Genomic DNA, 22,500 nt, shown 5'->3' on the forward strand with positions numbered 1-22,500 from the left:
TAAATAATACTACTCGCGTTTCTCTGGTCAATGTTTGACGTCCAAATCTGCAAAACTCTAAAGGGTTCTTGGGGCCCTCGGCAAAGGGGACGATGATATCGGCAAACAGGAAAACCGTCTCGCTAGGGCCATTCGATGTTTTGATTCCCTTCGAATCAAGTTCAGTGTTGTGGAACTAACTTGCTACTTAATGGTGCATTTTACACACTCGGATACAGCGATCATGCTGTGACGATAGAGAGAGAGGGGAGAGAACCGCCCATCGTGAGACAGAAGAAGCCCCCCTTTTGGAGTCACCCTCACCTTCAGTGGATAGGGTGATGGAACACATTTTAGACCGTTTCATTTCTTTACATAATCTTATACACCTTTAAACGCATAATTAACTGAATGGAGAATATAGTAAAAATATTTGTGATCCGTACATTTCACACGTATGTATATATGTATTTGCGTACTTATTTTTACAATTAGCAATCCGGCTGAATGGTAGTCAGTAAGGGATTTGAAGGTTGAGTTTAGTTTCCGACCCGCCGCCGTTCAGGTCCACCGTTGGAGAACGTAAAATTGCGGTGGGAGCCCGCCAGGAAAGGAAAACCTTTAGTTAATATTGTAGAAACTCACACAAACCATGATGATGTCACTAAGAAGAACAGGAGATAGATGCGTTGCTGTCCATACGTGCCGCATTCAGTATCGCCCTTTGCGGCCATTGTCATTGCGATCGTTTTTCCTGTCTCGGCTTCGAGACCGACGTCGGTCACGGGAACGATCGCTTCCGCCTCCAATACCACCACCACCACCGCCGCCGCCGCCGCCACCACCTCCACCACCACCGCCGCGACGTGGTGACCGAGAGCGAGATCGCGAGCGTCCACGGCGGCGCGAGTACAGATAGCGGCGTAGTTCGCGCGAAATCGGTTTCAGGTGCATAAAGTTGCAGAATCCGGACCGAGTGCATTCCCCCATCTCGTACTGACGACAGCAAGCCTCGCGGAAGTCCGTAACGGGAGACAGTTCCGAGTACACCGGTCGGCCACCGAACCAACGATTGTTTAGATCTTTGGCCGCACGCTCCGCGTCCTCCTCGCGGCGGAACTTTATATAGACGTTACCGACCAGATGGTCACCGAGGTTGTCGCAAACGTTCATCTCTTCGATCTCGCCGTACTTGTCCTCGCACTCGACGAACACGTCCTCGAAGAAGTTATCGTAATGTTCCTGCATTTCCTCGTCCGAAACGTTCGCCACCAGATGACTGCCGTCGGCCGATTTGGCGGAGTTCTGCGGATTCACGTACAGGTTCTGCAGCAGGCAGGTCTGCGAGAATGTGGGCTTGTTGTGGATGCGGGAGCATCGATCCCCATGCCGGCAGGCTCCGATTTTGAAGTAGAACGAACAGTTCACCCTGGAACGAGTGAGGAGCGCATCAAAACATCGGCCCACGGAAGAGGTGGAGGTGCTGGTGGCGCGCTCGAGGAAAAGCGTTCCCCCGAGGGTTGGGACAAAAGCCCGGGAAATACGACACTTACTTGTCCTTTTCGGTACCGAAAATCGATGCCAAATACTCTGCCATCGTTTTTCGTCACCTCCGGCGGAAATGGAGCAGTTTTTATGCTGGAATTTACGGGTAGCGCGACAAACAAACACTCGAACGGCTTTACCCCAAGCAGGTTTTTCTAGGAAAACCAAGGTGAATAAAACCAAGGTTTGTGCGAGCGAGAGGGCCTCGTCGTTTACCTCACTGCGGATCCGGGAGTCCACAGTTCCGGGGTTCGGGGACGCGGAACTTTCGACTCCTGAATCCGTTTATAACGCGAGCGAGCGAAAAATGCGAGCGAATTTCTCTCCTTCTTCCTTTCTCCTTACGGCGAATCTAGACGAGAATGGCGGGAACGAGAAAGGCGGGAATTTCAAATTTTCTCACTTTTTGAACGGAGTAATTCTCCGAGCTGCCAGCACAAAAAACGCCTTATTTCTCAGGTAGTTTGCAGGTATCTCTGCTCTCTCGATTCTCTATTCTCGCCATTCTCGGTTTCTACACGAGCGGAAAAATTCTCGATCCCGATTCTCGCCTTTCTCAGCCTTCTCTTTGCCGTCTAGGCGCAGTGTTCGCAGAGTGCAGAAAAAGAGTTTTGTTGTAAAATTCTCTTCAAGATGACTTTGAATTGCACGGTTATGCATCCCTACCCCAGGCGGTGTGGATATGGTGGGGCATAAAAGTTGCCCCTTCGCTGGGAACGACTTTCAGTTCGGTCGAGGAGCACGGCGGTTCGGTTCGGTGTTTTACTTGTTTCAGCGGTGTTTCAGCGCTGTTGTGTCTTGTTGGTGCCGTGTGAAGTGAAACAATTGGTCGAATTGGTCGGTAGTAGGCTGTTACTACAAAGGATACTTCGAACCCCCACCTTTATGTGGGGCCAGTGATGTATCCTTTCGCCTTGGTCGTAGCTGTTGGAGAAGATTTTGTGTGAGTGGTTCGTGCGTTCGTGTCCTCGTCCTGCTTACCGCCGTGAGAAAGTGAGAGTTCCCGTGAAATTGGGTCGAGCAGAAACAGCGAAATCGGCAAAAGGAAGCAAGAAAGGTTGGGGCGTACTGCCCATTATGCTTCGTCGTTACCGCTAAAGTGGAAGAGTGGTTGCTGTTATGGCATAAACGTTCGCAGCGGATCGGAATAGTGCTTGCAGAGGTAGTGCTTTCTAGTAGTAGTCCACTGCACCACCGAGTTCGTTGTTATCCTGGCGCCGTGGTGCGAAGAGATGTCAGCCCCATCGATGGAGGCGCGGGTTCGAGTGAAGCGGAAGTTCCTTGCTCCGGACGTGTTAGGATGCAGTGAAATCAATAACCACGAAAATTGGCGGAGGAAACGCAACCGCCAGTCCTCTCCGATTTCCGCTCCATGGTCCATCGGTATCATCGTGTGTTTGTTTTCGGTCGTTGGTGGTACGCTGGCGTTTGCCGGTTCCCTGCACGATGGCCATTGCAAGCATCAACATCCCAAGGCACATGAGGTAAGAGGGGTGCATGCAAGGGGGAACGGAAATAAGCTAAACTTTATAAAACCGGGCAAATCGGGCACTAACGATGTTATACTCGGCTCGATTTTAATGGTAGTTTATTTTAAACAACAATAACACAAGTATTGATTAGTCAACCCACTAAATCAATGCTTGCGTTCCAGGACATGGTCGTAACACATGGTCGGTATTTTAAGTCGCGAACCGCATTCTCGGTTAGAGAATGGGGTTCCTGTCCGATTCCTCAAATGGGTACGAAACTGTCTACGATTGCTTCTTCGGTATTAGAACGGTCCAGTCTGTATTTCTGACGATTTGCGCCCTATCAGTGGTTCTATGTGTGCCACTTTCCAACAGCCACCGTGGTTACTTAATGACAAATCCGTGTGGGATCGATCCTTGCAGCATATCGTTTCAAAGAATCGAAATTCCCTATTCTACATCCTGTAACCGTGTACATCTGAGCCTCTTTAGCTACTAGATCATAAATTTGCATTAGCCAGCTGGACAATCAGAGGTCATTCTGTTGCGCTTAGCCGAGCGTGTTGATTGCACGGCACGTCCAATTGAGCTTCATTGTGATAATAGTTATTTATCATGGATACCTATGAGTCGTCAGGGAACAGCATGGTTTGCTTGTGTTCCGATTGTCGCACAGACTATTGATTAGCATCCTCATCAAAACGCATTTTTTTCCTGCAACCTGTTTTAGCTTGTTTTTCGAAGAATGATGAATCATGGCTTATCGTTTATGTGTATGTTATCATAGTGGGAAATATTAAACTTGACTCATGTATCACCGAAGGCACTGAAAGGTAAATTGGGGTGATTGTCGATTCTTGACATACTGCTGCCCATTGGCGTGGCAAAGAAGGGGGCCACCAGCAGTAAGTAAAGTAGCCGGTGTTGCGACACCGACGAAATGGTCACTGTGTACATCTGCCATTTCCCATTGCCCACGGTAAAAGGGGAGCTTATGAACGCACATCATCATTATGCGGCACCTGTGCTGTGACAACATATGCGTCTACATGCATCGATTCCAGTTAATGGAACGAATTACAAAGCCTGCCCACGTTACAGAATCTGTACGGAGTAAGTAACTCAACCGTCCAATTGCTGCATTAATATGCGTAATGCAGATCGTTTTAGGCAGTTTTCATCACAGTCGAGGCGGGCAGCTCACACTCCGGCAAATGAATTTCGTTCGATCATGGGTAGATGGGCGTTGGGCCAACGTATTATTGCAGAGCACCTTTGCGTGCATGGACTAGGCAAATGCAATCAATCTACAAAACCACACCCCGGGCCGGGCATATTGCCCCCTTTGGCTTCAACAGTGGCGGCCCCACATCGACCGTGTGCCTGAGTTCGATGAGCCATCGCGGCTTGCAACATGTTTAAATGTCACAGCGACTGTCTGTCTGACCATGCGGATAGGCGTTGTAATAGGTATGATTGGTTGGCTGGGTAGCTGGCTGGCTACCACGGACCTGGAGGTTTCTCACCTCGTTACGATTCGGTGCGTCAAACGTCCGTCGTCGCGGTGATGGAGATTTTCACGACCACCGATGGTCGTGATGCGGGCTAGTACGGCAAACAAATTGGACGTCAAAATCGAACGAAAAAGGCAGCGCTGCCCGATGATGGGGAAATTCGATTGATTCGCGTTTCGCGCTTTGCATTCACCATTAAGCAAGCCATTGGGCGAGCTAAACAAATACTACGATTCAACGAAAATTACCTACGCCTAACACAATTTCATGGTATGTTTGGCGGACAATCGAATGTTGTTCGGTATGTTCCCGGCATGTGCTTCAGATTTTAAATGTGCCTGATAAATGCTGGAAAAGAGTTCTAACACAAGAGAGAAAGGGGAGTGGTGAGGAATACCTTAGATACCTAACCATAAATATCATTTATTCATTTATAATCTGAACAAAGCGCAATATTCATTTCAAAACATAGCATGGATTGCTTTAATGAACAGAACAGACAAATTGCTTAAGCAGTTGCCCTTTGGTTGACCTTTGGGCTGGGATAAAATTAAGAGAAGGTAATTTGATCTACTCTTTTCATTTAGTATTGCAGTAAAAATTACACGTGGCTTAGATTCAAATTTTATACCCGTTTCATTCTGCATATCGTTGGTCATTTGTGGGCTTGGTAATTGATCAGAATACAACTGTACCTGAATGGCAGAATGATTGATGTTGTCGCCCGATCCGCGCAAATGGTAATCCGTGCGTTGAACTCGGGAATCGCGCTAAGCGCAAATGGCTTTTCAACCAGATTCAACTATTCGCCCACGCTTGTGTAAAATGTGGCAGAATGTTTTCTAATGCTCGTTAACCAACGACAGCACTTCAATGATGAATGGTTCAATCGATCGAGAGTTCCTATGAAAAGCTCTCTTACCTGTAGAGCATTGCGCAGGAAGGAAGTTGTTGCCCGCTATCTATTCGGGTTGACGATGAGAACAGTGGGTTGCTTCGGAGGTTGAATGAATAAATATTTACCCCTCCAGGGTACACGAATCGTCAATTTGCCCTTAGAATGATCGCCGCGCGAAGCACTTCATGGACACACGGTACAAGCGGAACTCCGTAAGGTAACGAACGGTTCTCATGAAAAGCAAAACCATAGTTCTATCCATCCGTCCATAGTTTCCCATGGGGACACATTGTTTGCCTTGCCGTGTGACTTGGCAATGCGACGAAAGGACAGAACGGTGGTAAGCGACGAACCCTTGGATGTGTTGGATATCGGAAAGATAATCGCTCTCAGCAACGAGGATCGACTCGAATTAAGCGAATGTGACAATGCATCATAAATAAGTAACTGTTGTTCATGCACACCCCGTGAACACTTCCCGCAGACTTCCTTTCGCTTGTTTTGTAGCCGAGAATGACTAGTATCATTTTGGTTTTCCTACATGTAGCGTACGTTCTCGAATTAGATTGTTAGTTGATTCAGCTTCAGCTATTCGCGAGGCTTATTCTCTTCACCTCTTCGTCGTTACGCGGAAAGCGTAGTGTTGTATCGGCCGGGCGTGACTGACGATCACGAACCGAAATGCCGACAGAGAAGGACAGTGGTAGCGATCGGTTAGGAACATACTGACTCATGCTTTATGGCGCCTGTAGCATAATGTTGGCAAAATTGCTACACATGACCTTATATAGAGCTTTTATAAACGTGTTAGTTAAGAACTATTCAGAAGGGCTTGTAACCGCTTTATTATATTACTTGCCACGTTATGTTTAATGGCTGTTGACTAATATTCTTCTCTTTCAAGTAGGGGAGACTCATTAATCGAGTGTGTAATGTGGAATGTCCAGACATAGGCTTGCACCTTTGTACAACCGGGGTTCCCCCTTCATCGGTGATCAATTTCTGTCAACCGACCACTACATTACTCCACCCCTAGAGCAAACATGTTCGTAGGAAAGGTTAACGAACGGCTAAACGCGGTTCACTGCTCTTCAGGAGTGCCCGTGAAGTATGCGGTCTATTAGGATGCAATTCAATACTTTGTGCGATCGCATGTTGCGCCGCGCAGGGATATCTACAAAGCATTACTTTCTGTCTTTGCATAGGGCAGAAAACCAAGCCGACGGGTGTTCGCAAGGTAAATCTGACTACTTATCCACACGACACCGACGCGATGGCGATGACTGCGAGTGTCAAGGTTCGAACGCACCGTCGTCACAGTCAGGGGTCGAATGGAGCGAACGGTTAAGTACTATTCTCCGTCATCCCTGAAAAACATACCTTGGATTGGATACACATTGGATGTGTGTGCAAAGCGCATTTTACGAGCGATCAACCGTAGAGAACGGTAGACCCCTCGGGAGGTGTGTGCCATCGAATCTGCTCCGCGTCACCACTGCTTGTCTGCGAACTGTGGAAATACCGCCCCATTAGTGAAGGTAACGATGCGCGTGGTTTCTGCGATGGCTGCAGATCGGATGGATGGAACGAGAACCGTGTGTGCGCTGCTGCACCCGGGAAAAGTAGGTGATCCATCTCGCACAGATCGCATGGACCGTTTGTGTGGGACCACCATCGCTTTCACGTTCGGTTCGCGCACGGTTGAGTGCGTTGATGAGTGCGATCGTAAGACTTATCTGCTGTTGTTCCTCTTCGCTTACTTTTGCGCCGTTTCGTCGCGCTCTGTCGGTGCGTTCAGTGCTCAATGCTCAATCGTCGTCAACACAATGTCCGCGATCAAGCTTCCGTTTCCAGAGAGTGATGACTGTGGCTAACCTTTTCCCCTTCATTTTTTGGCCAAGCAGCAGCAATGCTGGTCATCTCGAACGAAATGGCATCGAAAGGAACACGGGTGCACACAAATCGGTGATGGGAACTAGATCGTTACCATGACATTTTGGGGGGGAAGGTGAAATTAAGAATGATTTTGTCCCGTGAAGGTTATGCACGCGTGCGATCGATTTATCCCCCCCCCCCCCCCCCCCCCCTTTGCGATCATTTGTTTTAATTTCATTCGCAATCGATCCAGAGCCCGTCTGCTGGTTTACAATGTACCTTGCTCCTCGCATGTAACTGCGCATTGGAATTCCAATCCTGCCGGTACTGATCCTTACTTGTACTTCATTTGAATAAAAACCTCCATCTGGGCTGGGTACACTGTAACACCAGCCCAAGTTGTTGTAGGTTTAATACGCAAATCATTGGATGCTTGGTATGCTTGTGGTGGCAACGTGGGCTATAAGTACAGGTCTCAACTCACAGAGGCTCACTGAGAATGGAGCAGCCTTGAGATGGTCGAAAGATGGTTGCACTTGACATTAGCAAACTGGTGGCGATCCGAGTAGAACTCCCGACCTGGTAGCCGCATGAGTTGGTGAGCATTTAAGTGGCAACGGTCGGATCGGTTGACCGGAGGACCCTTAGCCACCTCAACCCAGCGATCGATCGCTTCGGAGCCCTCGACCAACCGTTAGAGATCTTTCGCTGAAACGAAACCGTCTGTTGGTAAGAGGAAACACATCACCGGTTGTGGGGTCTAATTGACACGCGTAACCGCAACCTGTTCTGATCTGGTAGGAGAATGGATTCGTAACGGCCAATCAAGGTCACCGTCTGGTCCATTAGAAACGAACCACACGGACGGACGGACGGACGGACGGACGGACGGACGGACGGACGGACGGACGGTCGGTCGATCGAACCGGCAGACCGATCTGGTTAAACCATGATCCGTGGGCACCGGTTCGCGTTTTTTTTGTGTGTGTACGCGGCCTTTTTTATGATTCGCCCTGACAGGTGTGGTCGATGGAACAATATATTAACACCAACGGTGCGCCCGAGTAGCGAGCCAACTTGCGCCATCATGCAAATGCGAAACCCGTGGACGATTAATTGGTTCCCGGGCAACTGGGCTGGTAAGGTTTTTTTTTCTTTAGAATATGTAGTACCCTTCCGTGTTCTTGCGTCAGAAGTTGGAAGATTGTATGAGGTTCCACCGTACGTTCTCGATTACGCTCCTCAGTCACTGCTTCGCTGCTTCGTATTCTCGATAGCACCACCCCATCGCGTCGACCTAGAAAGGCACGATGGGAGTGTCTCGTTGATGAAGCTTTCCGTTTTGATGCGAACCAGCAATCCGAATCAGATGTTTAGTTCAACCTTATGGTGGCCGCCTTTTGTGCTGTGCCGTCTGGTGTTGTCTACGTCATTGGTTTGAGGAGGAAAACAAATGGCAGCTTTTATGCATCATCCTATGAGGAAATCACGACATTGTGCTTCGGACACTGGATGCTGCCAAACAGTTTCAATCAGGCTCGTGCATCTCGATCGCGGAGCAAAGCACGGCACCGTCACGTACAAACCAAACTCCTGTGTGCCTATGGAGCCGATGATGACGAAGTAGTTGGCGGACAACGTGTGCAGCAGCATAATGAATCTCTTTCTTCCTATTCGCCCGACGATGAATGGCGGCATGTCATTAATTAAATCATTTATGGCTCACTTCAAACCGAAATCATACCTTGAGGCACTGAAGATTTCCGGAGTCCGGAGTGAATAGACGGTGTCGATCGCTTCCACACGTGGCTTGTGGGGGATTAAAGCACGTGGCTTGTCAGGCAATTAAAGTCGCATGAAAAGTATGTTTGGAAGTTTTTAGGAATGCATGGTCCGAAGCAACATTTACGCACGATTTGAGATTAGGTTATCTTATGCTTTTCAAGCAAAACAATGGCAACATTGAAAGGCAATCTTCAAAGAGGATTTGAAATTCACTTTTATCAACATTTTCTAGCTTTGTTTTCGTATTGTTAACAATTTGGCATTGTGGAAGGACAATAATCGAGCTCCAAATCAAGGTACTTTAAAAAGACAGGTAGTTTCTTAACCGCTTTGACAGGTCACCATTTTGAATTTGTTTGACATTCATAGCAGGGCGCTTTTATCAACAAAACCACGTGAGTTTCAAGAAGAAGAAGAAGAAGAAGAAGATATGGGCAAGTTTGGTGGTTTTATCAAGGAAAGTACCTGATTTCACTCTTTTTCGGATGTTTAAATGATTCATCTCTCTATTTAAGATCAATCGAGCAACCGAGTTATGTTTTACAGCGAGTGAGCACGGTCCAGGAACGCTAGCTAGCTCTTGTTCTAGGCCGGGTGGCAAGACGTACGGACCGATACCATATTGAAACACTAGGAAGAATTTTGAGAATATTTGCATAAACTTTAACTTTCGTGCCACTTTTCGTGAATTTGAACTGTCGTAATACCACAGAAAAGCGAAAACAGCTCCGAAAAGAGCGTTCCCGAAGTAAACATCCCACCATCCCGTGAATGTCAAACTCTGTAGTTTTTTCTAAAATACGATCGAGGATTTGTTCTGGATAAAGCTACCTGTCTTTTTAAAGTACCTTGCTCCAAATATCTCTGAAAACAGTACGCAGCCACGTGATCACTGCTCCACGATCGATTGTTTGTTTGTTTGGAGTGGAGAGTCAAAGAGTTCTGCTGTTTTGTGTGACTTAATCAAATCAAATGCAAAGTGCTAAACACAGTCGGAATGATGAATGAAGCGAACGTTTCTAACGTGTAGCCGCTAACAGCGGGAGCGATGGCCATTAGGTGTGCTCTATGCTAATCACGATCTGCTCATGACTCACGTCACACACGGGCACTCCTGTCTCTCTGCCCTAATATGCTCATTAGCAGCATTAAACACTTATTATATGGACGAGGGGCGAGTGAGTGTTGAGCGAAATGTGTTTCAATGCCAAGCGGACAAACAAAAAAAAACCGAACGAACGAACGAACGGAACGAAGCAAACACTTTCGTTTTCGTTCACTTTCGTATGACGCGGGGTGACCCAAAATGTCCATCGAAGGTTCGGGGCGGCTACTGCTACTACTGCGGCCACTACTGCCCCAACTGTGAACCGAGTGGAGCGGAAGGACGGTGCGTCATAATGAGCATGAACCCTTTTTATTGCTGGGTGACGCCACTGGTTAACGAGACACTTCAACCAAATTCCACCAACCGAAGCAAATCCATTTCGTGGAAAGCTGGTTGGTTCAAATTCTATTTGAAGGTTAATGTTGTGCTCACTGTTACGGTAACTGTGACGCAATGGAAATCATGTACCAACGTTCTAATACAGCTGCAACGTGACACACACAATTAGCTATCAACAAAAAAATTAATTTGAATCACAATTTGAAATCAAATTTTCCATACAATTTCTATACATTACTTCGTACGTACAGCACTTCGTAAGCTTTAGTTAAAATGTTCATTTGACTGAGTATGCTAGCGCCTTAGCCCACCGAAGTAGCGAAACCGATTAAACCTGTTTAGGATTGCATGCCAAGGCAAGGGATTGCCGCTAAGTTGCCTCACCGTTGACATCGTATCGTGAGATGATGCGGTGCATCTGCTACACATTATTATCTCACGGGAGGGCAATAAAGCATCACAATCCAATCGATTGATGCAACCACGCTCTCATGTGACTGACGAGGTTCGCTAAGGTCCACGGCTCCACGGTCTGTTGTGGATATGTGAACGCGACGCGCCGGGTGCCGTCTTCTTCGCGGCCAGACGCGACCGTTGTGGCAATCTTACGTTCTCAGCGTTTTGCTTTGCCTGAAAAGAATGGTTAAGCTTTCACATACTTTGTTGTCCGTAAAGAGCATTTTAGATTGACTCCAGTAACCGGGGGCAACCGAAGCTTCTCTCGTCACACGAACTCTGTGACTCTGTGATCGTATGCGTCTTTAACGTTGAAGGTATTTTAAGTCCCTCCCATCCCATTTAAAGCGGTTTTAAATTTATGGGACATATGCATGTGATGTCTTAATTTCATTTAATAACTGCATGGCGCACCCTCGCTCTCTTTCTTACTCTTTCTGCATGTTACACCTCATCTACACGGGCGCGAGAAAGCTGAAAATGAGATGAGAATGAAAAAGTTGAGAATGTCAAATCCCATACAAATGGAAATGTAAAGATACAAGTAGGCTGTCACAAATGTATGGGATTTGACATTCTCGCCTTTTTCATTCTCATCTCATTTTCAGCTTTCTCGCGCCCGTGTAGAGACTCGGTTAGTTAAGAAACATTCTCTGGATATCATTCCATATCTCGTTTACGCAACGAACTCTTTACACGATTAGAGCTACGATGGTGAAATAGATAACCCTTTCCATTTCTTGCTTACAAAGAAGGTACAACCGCGTGTGTTTTAAGTGAATTTAAGGCATTTTTCAATAATATTTTAATTATAAACAGCTGCTAAAAACCACGGGACCATGGATAGCAATTTTGCGCTGTTTAACCGCTCATTGCAGCTCCTTTAGTTCATCACGGGTTAATATGTATTGGAAAGCGGGTTTCAAATTGCACCTGCACAAATACCGTAATTAACCAAAACGTCCGACTCGCCTCTTTTATCGATCCTTCTAATCGTTTCATTGCGGTGGACACAACACGAAGCGATTGAACTCAGCCCCCCCACCCCACCCCACCCACCCTCTGCAGGTTGATGCATGCGGTGGTGGATACGCCTCGTAAACGGTTTTCTCTAAGATGATGATCATATCGAGTGGACGCATCAGGTGAATCATCCGTTCTTCAAACCAGCCCGGCGTGTACCGGCGTCCGGTGAAAGTGAACCACGGTGTGCGGCTGGAGTGGACGGTGACGACGGGCTATTGTGAAATCGATTTAGCGAACGAATGCGTACACCGGGCACCGGGCGGAACTGAAGATTGCAAGGTCATGCCCGAAAGCAGACGATAAAATGCGACAAAAACGGAAAGCATCAACCTTAAATATCAAAACCTTCCGAAACAAAACAAAAAAAAAACTAAATGGAAAATGCAAAATGCAAAATGGACGATGACATTTTAAGTAACATTTCACGCGTGCACTTCTTCCTGCTTGATCGTGATCCTGTTTTGGAGGAAATGTTATCTACTAAACTTTAGCACCGACCGTGAGCATCGTGTTGATCGTTCGAAATGTCAAAAGCTGAAACCGGCTCAAAAGTCTCCGTCTGTTTGATTTATGTTGTGTTCGTGTTGACTGTCCAGACAAGGGCGAGTAAGCCGGTAGGAGCAGCTGTTAATGTACTGAACTTGTGTAATTGATATGGCGCATCAGTACACACAATAGTCTTATAGGTTGCTTCAACCAACGGTACCAACGGTGATTGATTCCGATGCTCTAGCATGGACACCGTGACCGTTGGGATAGGACCGGCGGTCTGGCATAACACCCCGATTAGTATGCCTGCATTCCAGCCGGGTGTGGCATTTGCATGCTAATGTCCGAACCGGCCATATTATGGTCCCGTCTGTGCCGTCAGGTGCCGGCAGGGAGATGATAGCTTAACAGTTGCTGAACGCCACCCTCCATCCAATCTTCACGCTTTGTGGGGAGGAGGAAGGGGGTCAGAGCGAGAGAGAGAGAGAGCGAGTGTGTGTGAGGAAAGAGCATGTGGTCGAGAGTCAAATTAAGGTTATTTCATCACTGGATCACACGTCACTGATCGATCGCTGCTGTCACTGTCCTTGATTAGGCGACAACGATTAGGCAAACGGTGCGAAGTTACGTTACATGGCAGGTTGAATTGAAGGTTGTGTGGTGGTGTCTACTTACTCCCGGGAGGGGGGCGCCAGTTCCCTACCTTCCAAAGTTCATGTTTTATCCTCACCTCGCAGCGACGCCACCGCACGCATGCTGCACGCACTTCGAATAGCATGATAATGGTTTCCGATAGCAACCAACCAAGCAGCCACAGGGCGTGAGTGCGCGCGCGCCTGCTGGTTGGTCACCTTGAGTAGCGTGTTTGCGGGAACCGATGAGAAATCCGGTTTCGGATGTTCATGCTCGAAAATGGGATACCGATGGGCGATTGTGGTGGCCGATGGAAAAAGTGTCTGCTGTTTTCGGTTGTTCGCTGTTACGTAACTATTGTTGATCAATTGACATCGCTCGAACTCTCTATCCCATGTCCGTTCGTCCGACTGTGTGGACGGGATTGATCCATGATGGTATTTTTGGAGATATCCTCGTTAAACCAAACGGGATCAGTAGATAGTTTGTTGGTCTAGCACTCAATTCGTTCGGTTTTACAAAATCGTTACTAGTTTATTGATTCAGTGCATGGCCTTTGGCTTTGATACACTTTTTTCCATTATTTTGCATTTGGATGAAATACAAACAGTAACCTGTTGTATTCAAATGAAAATGTGTTGACGAGTAGCTCCTCTTATCCATCGCTTTTACAGGAAGAAAAGAGCATCTTGACTCAAGTCCTTAACAATTACATGTTGCAAAACCGATCAAACACATTTTTGTTAATGACGGAAGCCAAGTGTTATTCCTGTATTTGTTGCATTGCTACATCTGTATACGAGCTGATCGATTGTATTGGCAACGACTAGTTTCTTATGAAAGTATCGAGAAATGTATCTCCGGTTGAATCGTATCTAAAGAGGAGGAAGTTTTGCGATATGGATTTTATGTAAACTAGCTGAAAATAGGCGATAGCGATGGATATTATTCTAATTTTGGGATATCCTAAACATCGTTTGACACTTAAACATTAAAAAAACCCATTTCTTTTGCCCATTGTTACATTTATAAACACAATACCAACGAGGCCTTAAAATATATCAATTCTCCTTCACGATAAGAATGTTTTTTGTCCATTATTTTCTCTTTTTTGCATAGTTTTTCCGCTGCAGATTACGATCCATCTGCAAAAGGTGAAGATTGGAACCAGTTACCCACCTATGCAAACGTTTGCCCCTTCTTCCGTTTACCGTTTCTTTTCGATCGTAAACTTTCTTCGTTGTCGTCATATGCAAATGGGTATCAGAATGCTTCAACTGGTAGTCCAAAATGGTTAATGGGGTCTCATCCCAACCACGACCGAGAAGAAGAAGAAACTGCATCTGTGCGATCCCAAGCGAAAGAGTTGATAAAAAAAATGAGCTAAATATGTATTGCAAAACCCTCTTTTGCACACGGATGGCCCGTCTTCCAATGTCTTCATTAGCCCACCGATATTCCGCGCATCGATATAGTACGTGTTACGCTTCGCGAAATCGCTATGCAAAATGGGTATTCACAGGATGGAAAGTGTGGTGCGCTACGCTGCGGCGAGGTTTCACCCAAACCGATGGGTGATGATGCGTTGAGGAGACCCATCGTTGAGTCCCATCGATTGAGACTCATTGATGAGAGTCCTTTCACTCGCACCACCTTAGACAAGTGCGCACAGGCAACAAGGTAGCGGGTTGGGTAGTAGCACTACGTTGAGGACGTTGGTTGATTAACTGACAGTACTCAACGCTGAGCGGCGATGCATACTTATTGGGTGCATCATTGGTCTGGTGCTGTTTGCTGGAGTGATCGATTGGAAGTCGTTTCGCAAGTGCCCCTCTCTCGGCCCTGTAGGCTTTGTGTCATTATCATAAAACACGGTACCAGCGTGTCCATTTGCTCCGCAGTGAGAGAGCATGCATGAGGTCTAAATTACACGTGAAACGCAAGCTGCAGGTATCTGCAGGCATTGTGACCGGTTGTCTTACGCAGTGCCCGGTGCGATGCGCGCATGCGAAAGTGTGTCATACGTGCATGATGGGGTGAAAACATAAATAATACATTCCGCATCGTCAAGCTCACGAACGAACGGCACCGATGCCCAATGATGTCACGATCTTCTTCTGCCCAGATGTCTCTGTATGGTTAAGCGCAAGGATAGCCCTTATCTGGAGGCATATCATGCCTACCGTTCTCCGCCGGCTCATTTGCTCCGTGAAACCACACTCGCGTCGTTAATAACATCATTAGCCATTAGTTTGAGGTTTTGGCACGTACCTAGACTCACTCGTGTTTTCCTCTCCTCGTTCGGGATTGTGAAAGATGATCATTGTGACGATGGTGAAGAGTGTTACGTTTGCTCCGGTACCTGCTGTACCTTATTCTCGTTCATCGCTCGTCTTTCAACCAAGGATCAATTGATCGTTTGATTGTTCAGCTACATCACCACCGGTTGTTCGTGACGTGCCTTGACCGGATCATCCGGTGGCATCACTATGCTCCCTCCCTTCTCTTAGCGACCACCCGCGAGACGCGAGTCGGTTTCAATGCTGCCCATCATCTTGCGCACCGCAGTGCAATTATGTAACCTCCAAACTTGTGCCCAACGCTTGAGCATCGCCTGCAGCTTTCAAACTACGTGATGATGACGGATTGCGTTTGTTTGCGGGTTTCGGTCGGAGTGAAACGTGCGGGATTATCGGAGTTTAGAATCAATCATCAATCGATTTCCCGCGATTGAATCGCTGAGATGAACGACGATCATTGCCAAAGCTTCATAACGATGATCGTACTCTGTGCCCGGGAGGGGATGGCCCCTGGTGCGCGGAGTCAGTTTTGGGGCAAAATTACGGACGAATCATCAGCCTGCAAACGCGCACGATGGCGTGACTATGTGGGAATGGCGGTCTCCACGGTTTTACCGAATTCTTTGACCAGATCTTGTCCGCCCGTTTCGTGCCTGCGGTTGTGTAACGAAACAATTGAGCTAGAGATGTGTTGCAAAGCTCAACAACCTGTATGAGTTGTGGATTGTAATTTTACTCGGTAAAATGAAAACTGCACCAACAAAGGAGAAGATCAACTTTCTAGTGCCGCGTGCGTAAGCTAAGGCAAGAATCGAAGATGCGGCACTAGAGACTGAAGTATGTATGACAAAATAAGAAACGTCTGATACGTTACGTATCCTCATGCAAGTGACTCAATTAATGTGTGAAATTAATATGACTTTTCTTTTGAACAATGCGTCGACAAACAACGCAAACGGCGAGTCTGCTAGGAAGTACACATGACATAAACGAACGGGCGTCGGTCGTTTAAAACTGTGACACGGAACAGCGAAAAGAAAACCATCGGACATGAAGTGGGGGGGCTAAGCAAAGATCATACACAATGTCGCTTGGTGGCGAACGGTGTAGTTTTGCTGGTCACGGCAAATATTATTCATGGACAAACATGACCGGCGAGCACGAGTAGAAGCCATAAACGAGTAAAATGTGCCGACCGCGTGCTGCTACCATTACGATTCGGTAAAAGTCGGCTCCGATGGCGCAGTATGATGTAGTATTGCAGTTTTAATTTTCAGCTGCTTGTTACTATCTTTGGAGGTGAATCAGTCGGCATTCCCATTATGTGGTAGTGGTATTTTTATCCAAAATGATAAAACTTATATATTTGGATAGCGATTATACAATAACGTGTTTCTTTGGTATTGATAAATTTGGTTTGGAACACCACTTCAAACTCATTGTTTACTGGATACAAGCTATTCGTCATAGAGTCCTGTAGTTTATATTACAGTTCCAATTGTACTGAAGCACACCGACGTTATGCCGTGTGGTCCTTGTATGTGCTCTTCCCGAATTCATCTCTCCCTGGCCGCCCAAGATTGAATCAAACCCATTTCGGTTTTAACGACGACTTTACTGTCTTGGAAATCATCAATTGAGCGTTTTACATTTAAGCAATTTTGAAATCTGTCACATGGCGTGATGCATTTTTTTATGCCGGATACTGTACATACAATAAGCGGGTTTAAAGAGCATGTGAAATGGAAAACAGGGTAAACATTTAAATCTTACCGAAACGAACACGCACACGACAGATGGTTGGTAGATGAGTAGGTGAACTACTAGTGCCCAGGTTTACGATTCGCTTGCTTCGCCTTGTGTCCGTCGAAATGCACGCCGGATGATGATGAAGATGGACGTCGCGGGTCCATCAATAAAGCGTCCATTTTGCAGTCATACGAATGACGTGCTCAGCGTTTATTGGATACTTGCGCAACCACAATGATCCACGTGGGGCACCTCTCTAATAAGCACTAAATCGTTCAGGTCTAGACGCAAAAAAAAAATCAATCAAATCCAAGTACGCAATGCCGCTGGAGTTGAAGCTTTCTCTTTGTTTCAGAAAGCGGAAAACGTTTAACGATTTTTTCTCTCTTTCAAATGGAACACGTGATCCCAGTAAACCATTTAAATGGTGTATCGCAGCGTTTGGTTTGGGAGGATCCTTCTGATGCTACTTATGATCACTGCACCAACAGCGCATGCAAAGACAATTAGCAACTGCATAATTATTGCGCAACTCCAGAAGCAATACTTTTGTGGTGGCTTGTGGGTGGTTGTACTTTAATTGGAAACTTGATTTCTCAACAAATATGCATGTGCTTAATGCAAAGCCTGTTTTCGGTGCCGGTATGTTCCGTTCAAATGCATAGCAGTGATAAAGCTGAACAAACTGAATCGCCACCAAAAGGAGCGAGTGAGGGATAAACTTTCGACGTTGGCAACACCTACGCCAACCAACGAAACCGAAGAACTGGCAACGGGGTGAAACGAAAACCGCAAGCTATAATCTCATTCCGGTTGAATTAATAATTCAAAAATTAATACCAAAAACCAATAGAGCCAAGAGCGATTTCACCCGGCTTCTCTATCGCATCTATCGCAGTTTCCTGGTTGCAGCCACGCTCGGGGGCCATTGGCATTCGCGTGCACTGGTGCTACCATAGGAAGAGATATATCTTATGCTTTCTTCACTGCTTCAATCCTTGGGTGCCCCGTTTTTGCGATCGTTTTAGTCTGGTTGGAGGGTGGGAGGTATAGGGAAAGCACCAAACCGCAAAAGTAACAGTTTGAGGCTGTGGCCACCATGCATCCCCCCAAGGTGTTCGAGTGGTTCGAATATCTTTATTCTTTCGACGAATGTCCCTTGGGATGAATAAAGACCACACGTGCGTCCGACATTAGACAGGGTAATCCCACGGTCATGTCATTTTTACGACTCGAGGATAGCCACTAGGGTCTTGAGACGGCTCTAAAGAACCAGTTCCATGTTCCTAGCACTGCGCACTGGTCGACAGCTCTGATACCATTGCACTACCGTTTTGAGATAAGATAAAACTGAATGTGGAAAGTGCACAAGTCGACTGACCAACCATTGGTCGCTTGGTATGAAATGCGAAAATATCGCAATCCGAAAAAGCGTGCTTGTGGATACCGTGGACATCCTGGAATTGAGTGTTTGAATGTCAATAGAAATGATAAAAAAAACCACTCCAATCTAAACGAAACGCCGTATCTATCTCGAAGGATGATGAATATTGGAGTGCCCATTGACACGCGCGAATGATACCGAGATGTCACAGAGAGTGAAGGTAGTCAATTATACTTGCATCCTATCCGTTCGGTATTCACCGTATCTCGATCACAGCTGCCAATGTGCATGCAATATTCATTGCCACCGTTGGCGCTGCTGCTATGCGTATCAGCTGTGCGCTAGTCCCGCGGACGGCGCGCGTAACACAACAACATGATATTTCACTTTCGCTGATCCCGACGCGCAGACCGGGGTGCCCGCCGGTATGCTGCTGGTCATCACCTACATCGGTTTTCATTTTCACTTTTATCAGCTTTCTCAATTAGGCTTGCAGGAGAAATGTTTGCGGTTTCTCGGGGAAGCAAGCGAGATAAGCGCCGGCGGACACTTGGTGCTGCCCGGATAGAGTAGAAAGTACGCTAGCACCCGTTGCTGGATCGGCGAATATGCTATTTTATGAAACGGGTTCTATCATCCATAGACTCTAGCACCCATTGAAGCCCGGTGCCGCTGAACGTGCAAGCGATTGAGTAAAATCACGGCTTAGTGCTCATCAAATAACGCTCAAGTAAGATAAGATTTCTGCGGCATTCCGCATGCTTTACGTTACTTGCAACGATAGCTTCGCCACAATTCATCATGCATGGTTTAGAAATGTTTACGCATCCTTATGCGACAATTTTCATCTCATGAATCCGTCACTCCGTTATTCATCACAAAAATTAAACACAGAATTACTATTAAAGGTTAATGAATGTGATAAATTCGGGAAGCTTTTATGCTTTTTTGTTATATTTATCCTCAAAAATATAAGATTTTGTTTTTTTAACAGTTTTATTCATCAATATTTAGAATTACTTTAAAATTACCGTAACACTGAAAAGCTGGCTGTATGGGAAATGGGAAAAAGTAAATATTTATCCAAAAGAATCACAGATCACGTGTAACAGTTCCGTTTCATTTGTATTGATGTGATAATTTCATCCATTCCTCAACGACAAAGTCCAAAGCACCAACAGACGGGTATGGTGTGCCGTTTGTTTGGAGCCCAAACACGTTTCGGCTCACTACTGGGCCGCGCGCTTTCACGCGTGCCAAATATTGACATATTTTGCTCGTTGAACAATTCATCTCGCTTCCGAAGGATGGATGGCTGGAGTGGGTGGCTAATTTTAAACGCGATTTTCGTAAACACTTTCGTAAATACTTTCCCTCAAAGAAGGTATAGTGCAAAGACTTGCGGAGACACCGCTGATGATTGCCTGTGAACACGGTAGAAACACCGTGACATAATCGAATGTCGGTCACAATGGCGGTGCGCTGGAAGTTCGTATCCCAGCAACACTACTCTGGCGGTAGTGCACTCTAGGGTTGGTGCGGGTCGGTGGATGGTAAAAACAAAGACAGCCCTGTGACAGTCTCCAAGCCAGCCGCCGCTGCCAGCCGCTCGGTGACTGGCCAGATGCCGGTGTTGGCTGTGTTGGTTACCGACCAAAATTACCCTTAAGCGCGGGAAGCCAGCATTTTTTAACCAGACTAAAGCTCACTCAAATGGCAGTGTACCGTGCCGTGTTTGCACTGTCTGTAACCGTCGGCCGGCCCAAAGCTTCCCATTTTCCCAACGGACAGCTGGGGGCGCGCTGCCTTGCCTTGCCTGCCGGGTTTAGCTGCGTCGTTGCATTTGCATAGCCGAAAGAGCATAGCATGATTTTTCCATTCTCGTGCCCGAGTCACCTCTGGCCCCCCGGGCTGTCGAGTGTCGAGTCAGCGGCGCGCGCAGTAGGTTACACGGGCAATCAAAGCAATCTGTTGTCGTTGCCCCAAACACTTGGCACTTGGTTGGCACCGGATTACATCATTAACCATCTTCGGTTGTCATGTCGTACGGGATGCTCCGTCGCAACGTTCAGCCCTTCCAAAAGCCAGCCCGGTTGCACTGGTCGCGATCACTACTTCCTTGATGCACTTCCTCATTGTTCTGATTCGATGGCAACGGGTTGCAAGATCGGGTAGATGGTAGCTGAGATGGTGTTGAAACCCACTCATCTCCTAGACTGTTGAGAGCGCGATCGTCGTTTGCGCTTGAGCGAGGAAGTTGACAGAGCCTTATCCAAACCATGGCGAATGTTTTATTGAACCTAGACCTCCCTTCACCTAGTCGGACGAGTTGAGCAGCACGAGACAAGGAAAGCCAACTTCCATCCATTCAACGGTGGTCGTTTATTGAAACAGTAGATAGGGATTGTACCGCAACAGTTGTGTAGCCGCTTGTTTGACTTCCTGCTAACGATGCTAGCAATTCCTTTTACGAGCCTGATAGTGTAACCACTTTCTCATGCTTATACATTTCCAAACAACGAGGTACAGTCATTACAAAACAGTCATAAGTCATTGCTACAGAAGCAGTGATGATTAATACTTGTTTTTCGATCTGCTTAGGGCCCTGGTACCATTTACGAGAGAATAACAGAAGCACTTGTTAATGCTTCTCCTGGGAAGAGATTGAACTATTGATGTTAGCTTTTTAATGGTTCTCGGTCGAGTATCGCGCGATCTGCGAGTTTTTTGCATCAATGGGACTCCCTCTGCATGACACTAGCGCCATTTGTAATAAACATACAATTCATGCGGGATTTTCAAGCCTCATTGCTCGCCAGGAATGCTACCAGCGATCGATCGTGATCAATCGGCTTGCGGCTAAAACACTGGCGTACGATTGTTGGATCATCGTCTCCGGTGTGCGGATTTGAATAACTGCTCGGACTGTTTTTGCAGGCTACCTCGCCTGCATCTGTGGTGCTGCACCGTTAGCCATCGACGTTTTGCTCTCATAAACTTGGCCAGAAACCGGTTAAGTCGGCGCAAACGGAGCCGACCGGCACGAACAAAAGACAATCTCATTGCTGGTCATGGCCGATCCCTGCTGTTCCCCTGACCCCCTCTCCAGTGATTGTGCAGGAGAAGGCTCCAGAAAATCGGTCCAAACCCACGCCAAATCGTTGTGACGTGTCCAGCCGTGCCGAGAGGGAGGAAAATCGCGAATGGCAGATCGCATGTTGATAGCCTAGCAGCCTCTTTACTCCTAGCGGCTGTAGGTCGAATGTGGCAACCTCCTGGGTCTAGGTAACGGAAAAGGTTTACGTTGGAAGCTTTGGGGAAAAGTCAATCGCGGTCAGTATGTTCAATTGAGAGAATGAGAAATGAGTTTAATCAAATTTCAGAGTCTTTCAAAGCATAGAATATACTTCTATGGGGTGCAAGGGGGGTATAGAGTGTAGGATTAACCTACATGGGCTCGAAATTCGAATCCCATCATTAGCCAATATTAAACTCCAATAATTCTCAAAACTAATACTAGATTGTACGCTTCCGTACAGCACAGATTTTCTATCGAGCTGGGATGTCACTTACTTGCGATGATCAAGTTTTACAAGTACATCACGCATGATATACCAAATGTTTGAAGAATCAATTCACTAGGATAACAGTTCAGCTCGTGTGGTATCCAAAAGTGATCTATCAAGCAATAGCTTTCACTGAGCTCGCCCATGTTCGTGTTCCACAACGGAATACATCACACCCAGCTTCCGCGAGCGTAAATGAGAAGAGCTCGCTTATCACTTCCCGTGTACAGTTCACTCGCACCGCTGTGGATTCGGTAATGGTGGTTTTGAAATTACTTCACCAAACAGCAAGATGACCACCATGACCGCGGCATTGGCGTGAAAGAGCAGGAACACGAAATTGAAATGCATTTTTTTGGCGGTGCCATGTTAAGCTCTCCAT

General features: G+C 46.8%; 3 protein-coding genes across 4 annotated transcripts in view; 2 read left to right on the forward strand and 1 right to left on the reverse strand.

The window, feature by feature from the left end:
* LOC125952603 (presenilin-2) overlaps nt 1-437 on the forward strand; it is a 2,770-nt gene extending 2,333 nt beyond the window's left edge. For both annotated transcript variants that reach the window (XM_049682177.1, XM_049682178.1), the window contains exon 8: nt 1-437. This exon is cut by the window's left edge and continues 224 nt beyond it. The gene's annotated coding sequence lies outside the window, so the exon portion shown is untranslated.
* Nucleotides 410-1,672, reverse strand: LOC125952609 (splicing factor U2af 38 kDa subunit). Its single transcript, XM_049682185.1, has 2 exons — nt 1,533-1,672; nt 410-1,408 (listed from the first exon to the last, which is right to left on the reverse strand). The coding sequence occupies exons 1-2, from the start codon at nt 1,574-1,576 to the stop codon at nt 691-693; spliced, it is 762 nt and encodes a 253-aa protein (XP_049538142.1). The 5' UTR covers nt 1,577-1,672; the 3' UTR covers nt 410-690.
* Nucleotides 1,673-2,229: 557 nt separating this feature from the next.
* The window catches only part of LOC125952600 (leishmanolysin-like peptidase), a 24,847-nt gene continuing 4,576 nt past the window's right edge, over nt 2,230-22,500 (forward strand). The window contains exon 1 of the mRNA XM_049682172.1: nt 2,230-3,008. Coding sequence (XP_049538129.1) covers nt 2,757-3,008 — 252 coding nt within the window. The 5' untranslated portion in view covers nt 2,230-2,756. The remainder of the gene's footprint in view (nt 3,009-22,500) is intronic.

This window comes from Anopheles darlingi, chromosome 2 (genome assembly GCF_943734745.1).
Source record: "Anopheles darlingi chromosome 2, idAnoDarlMG_H_01, whole genome shotgun sequence".
NCBI classification, from domain to species: Eukaryota; Metazoa; Arthropoda; class Insecta; order Diptera; family Culicidae; genus Anopheles; species Anopheles darlingi.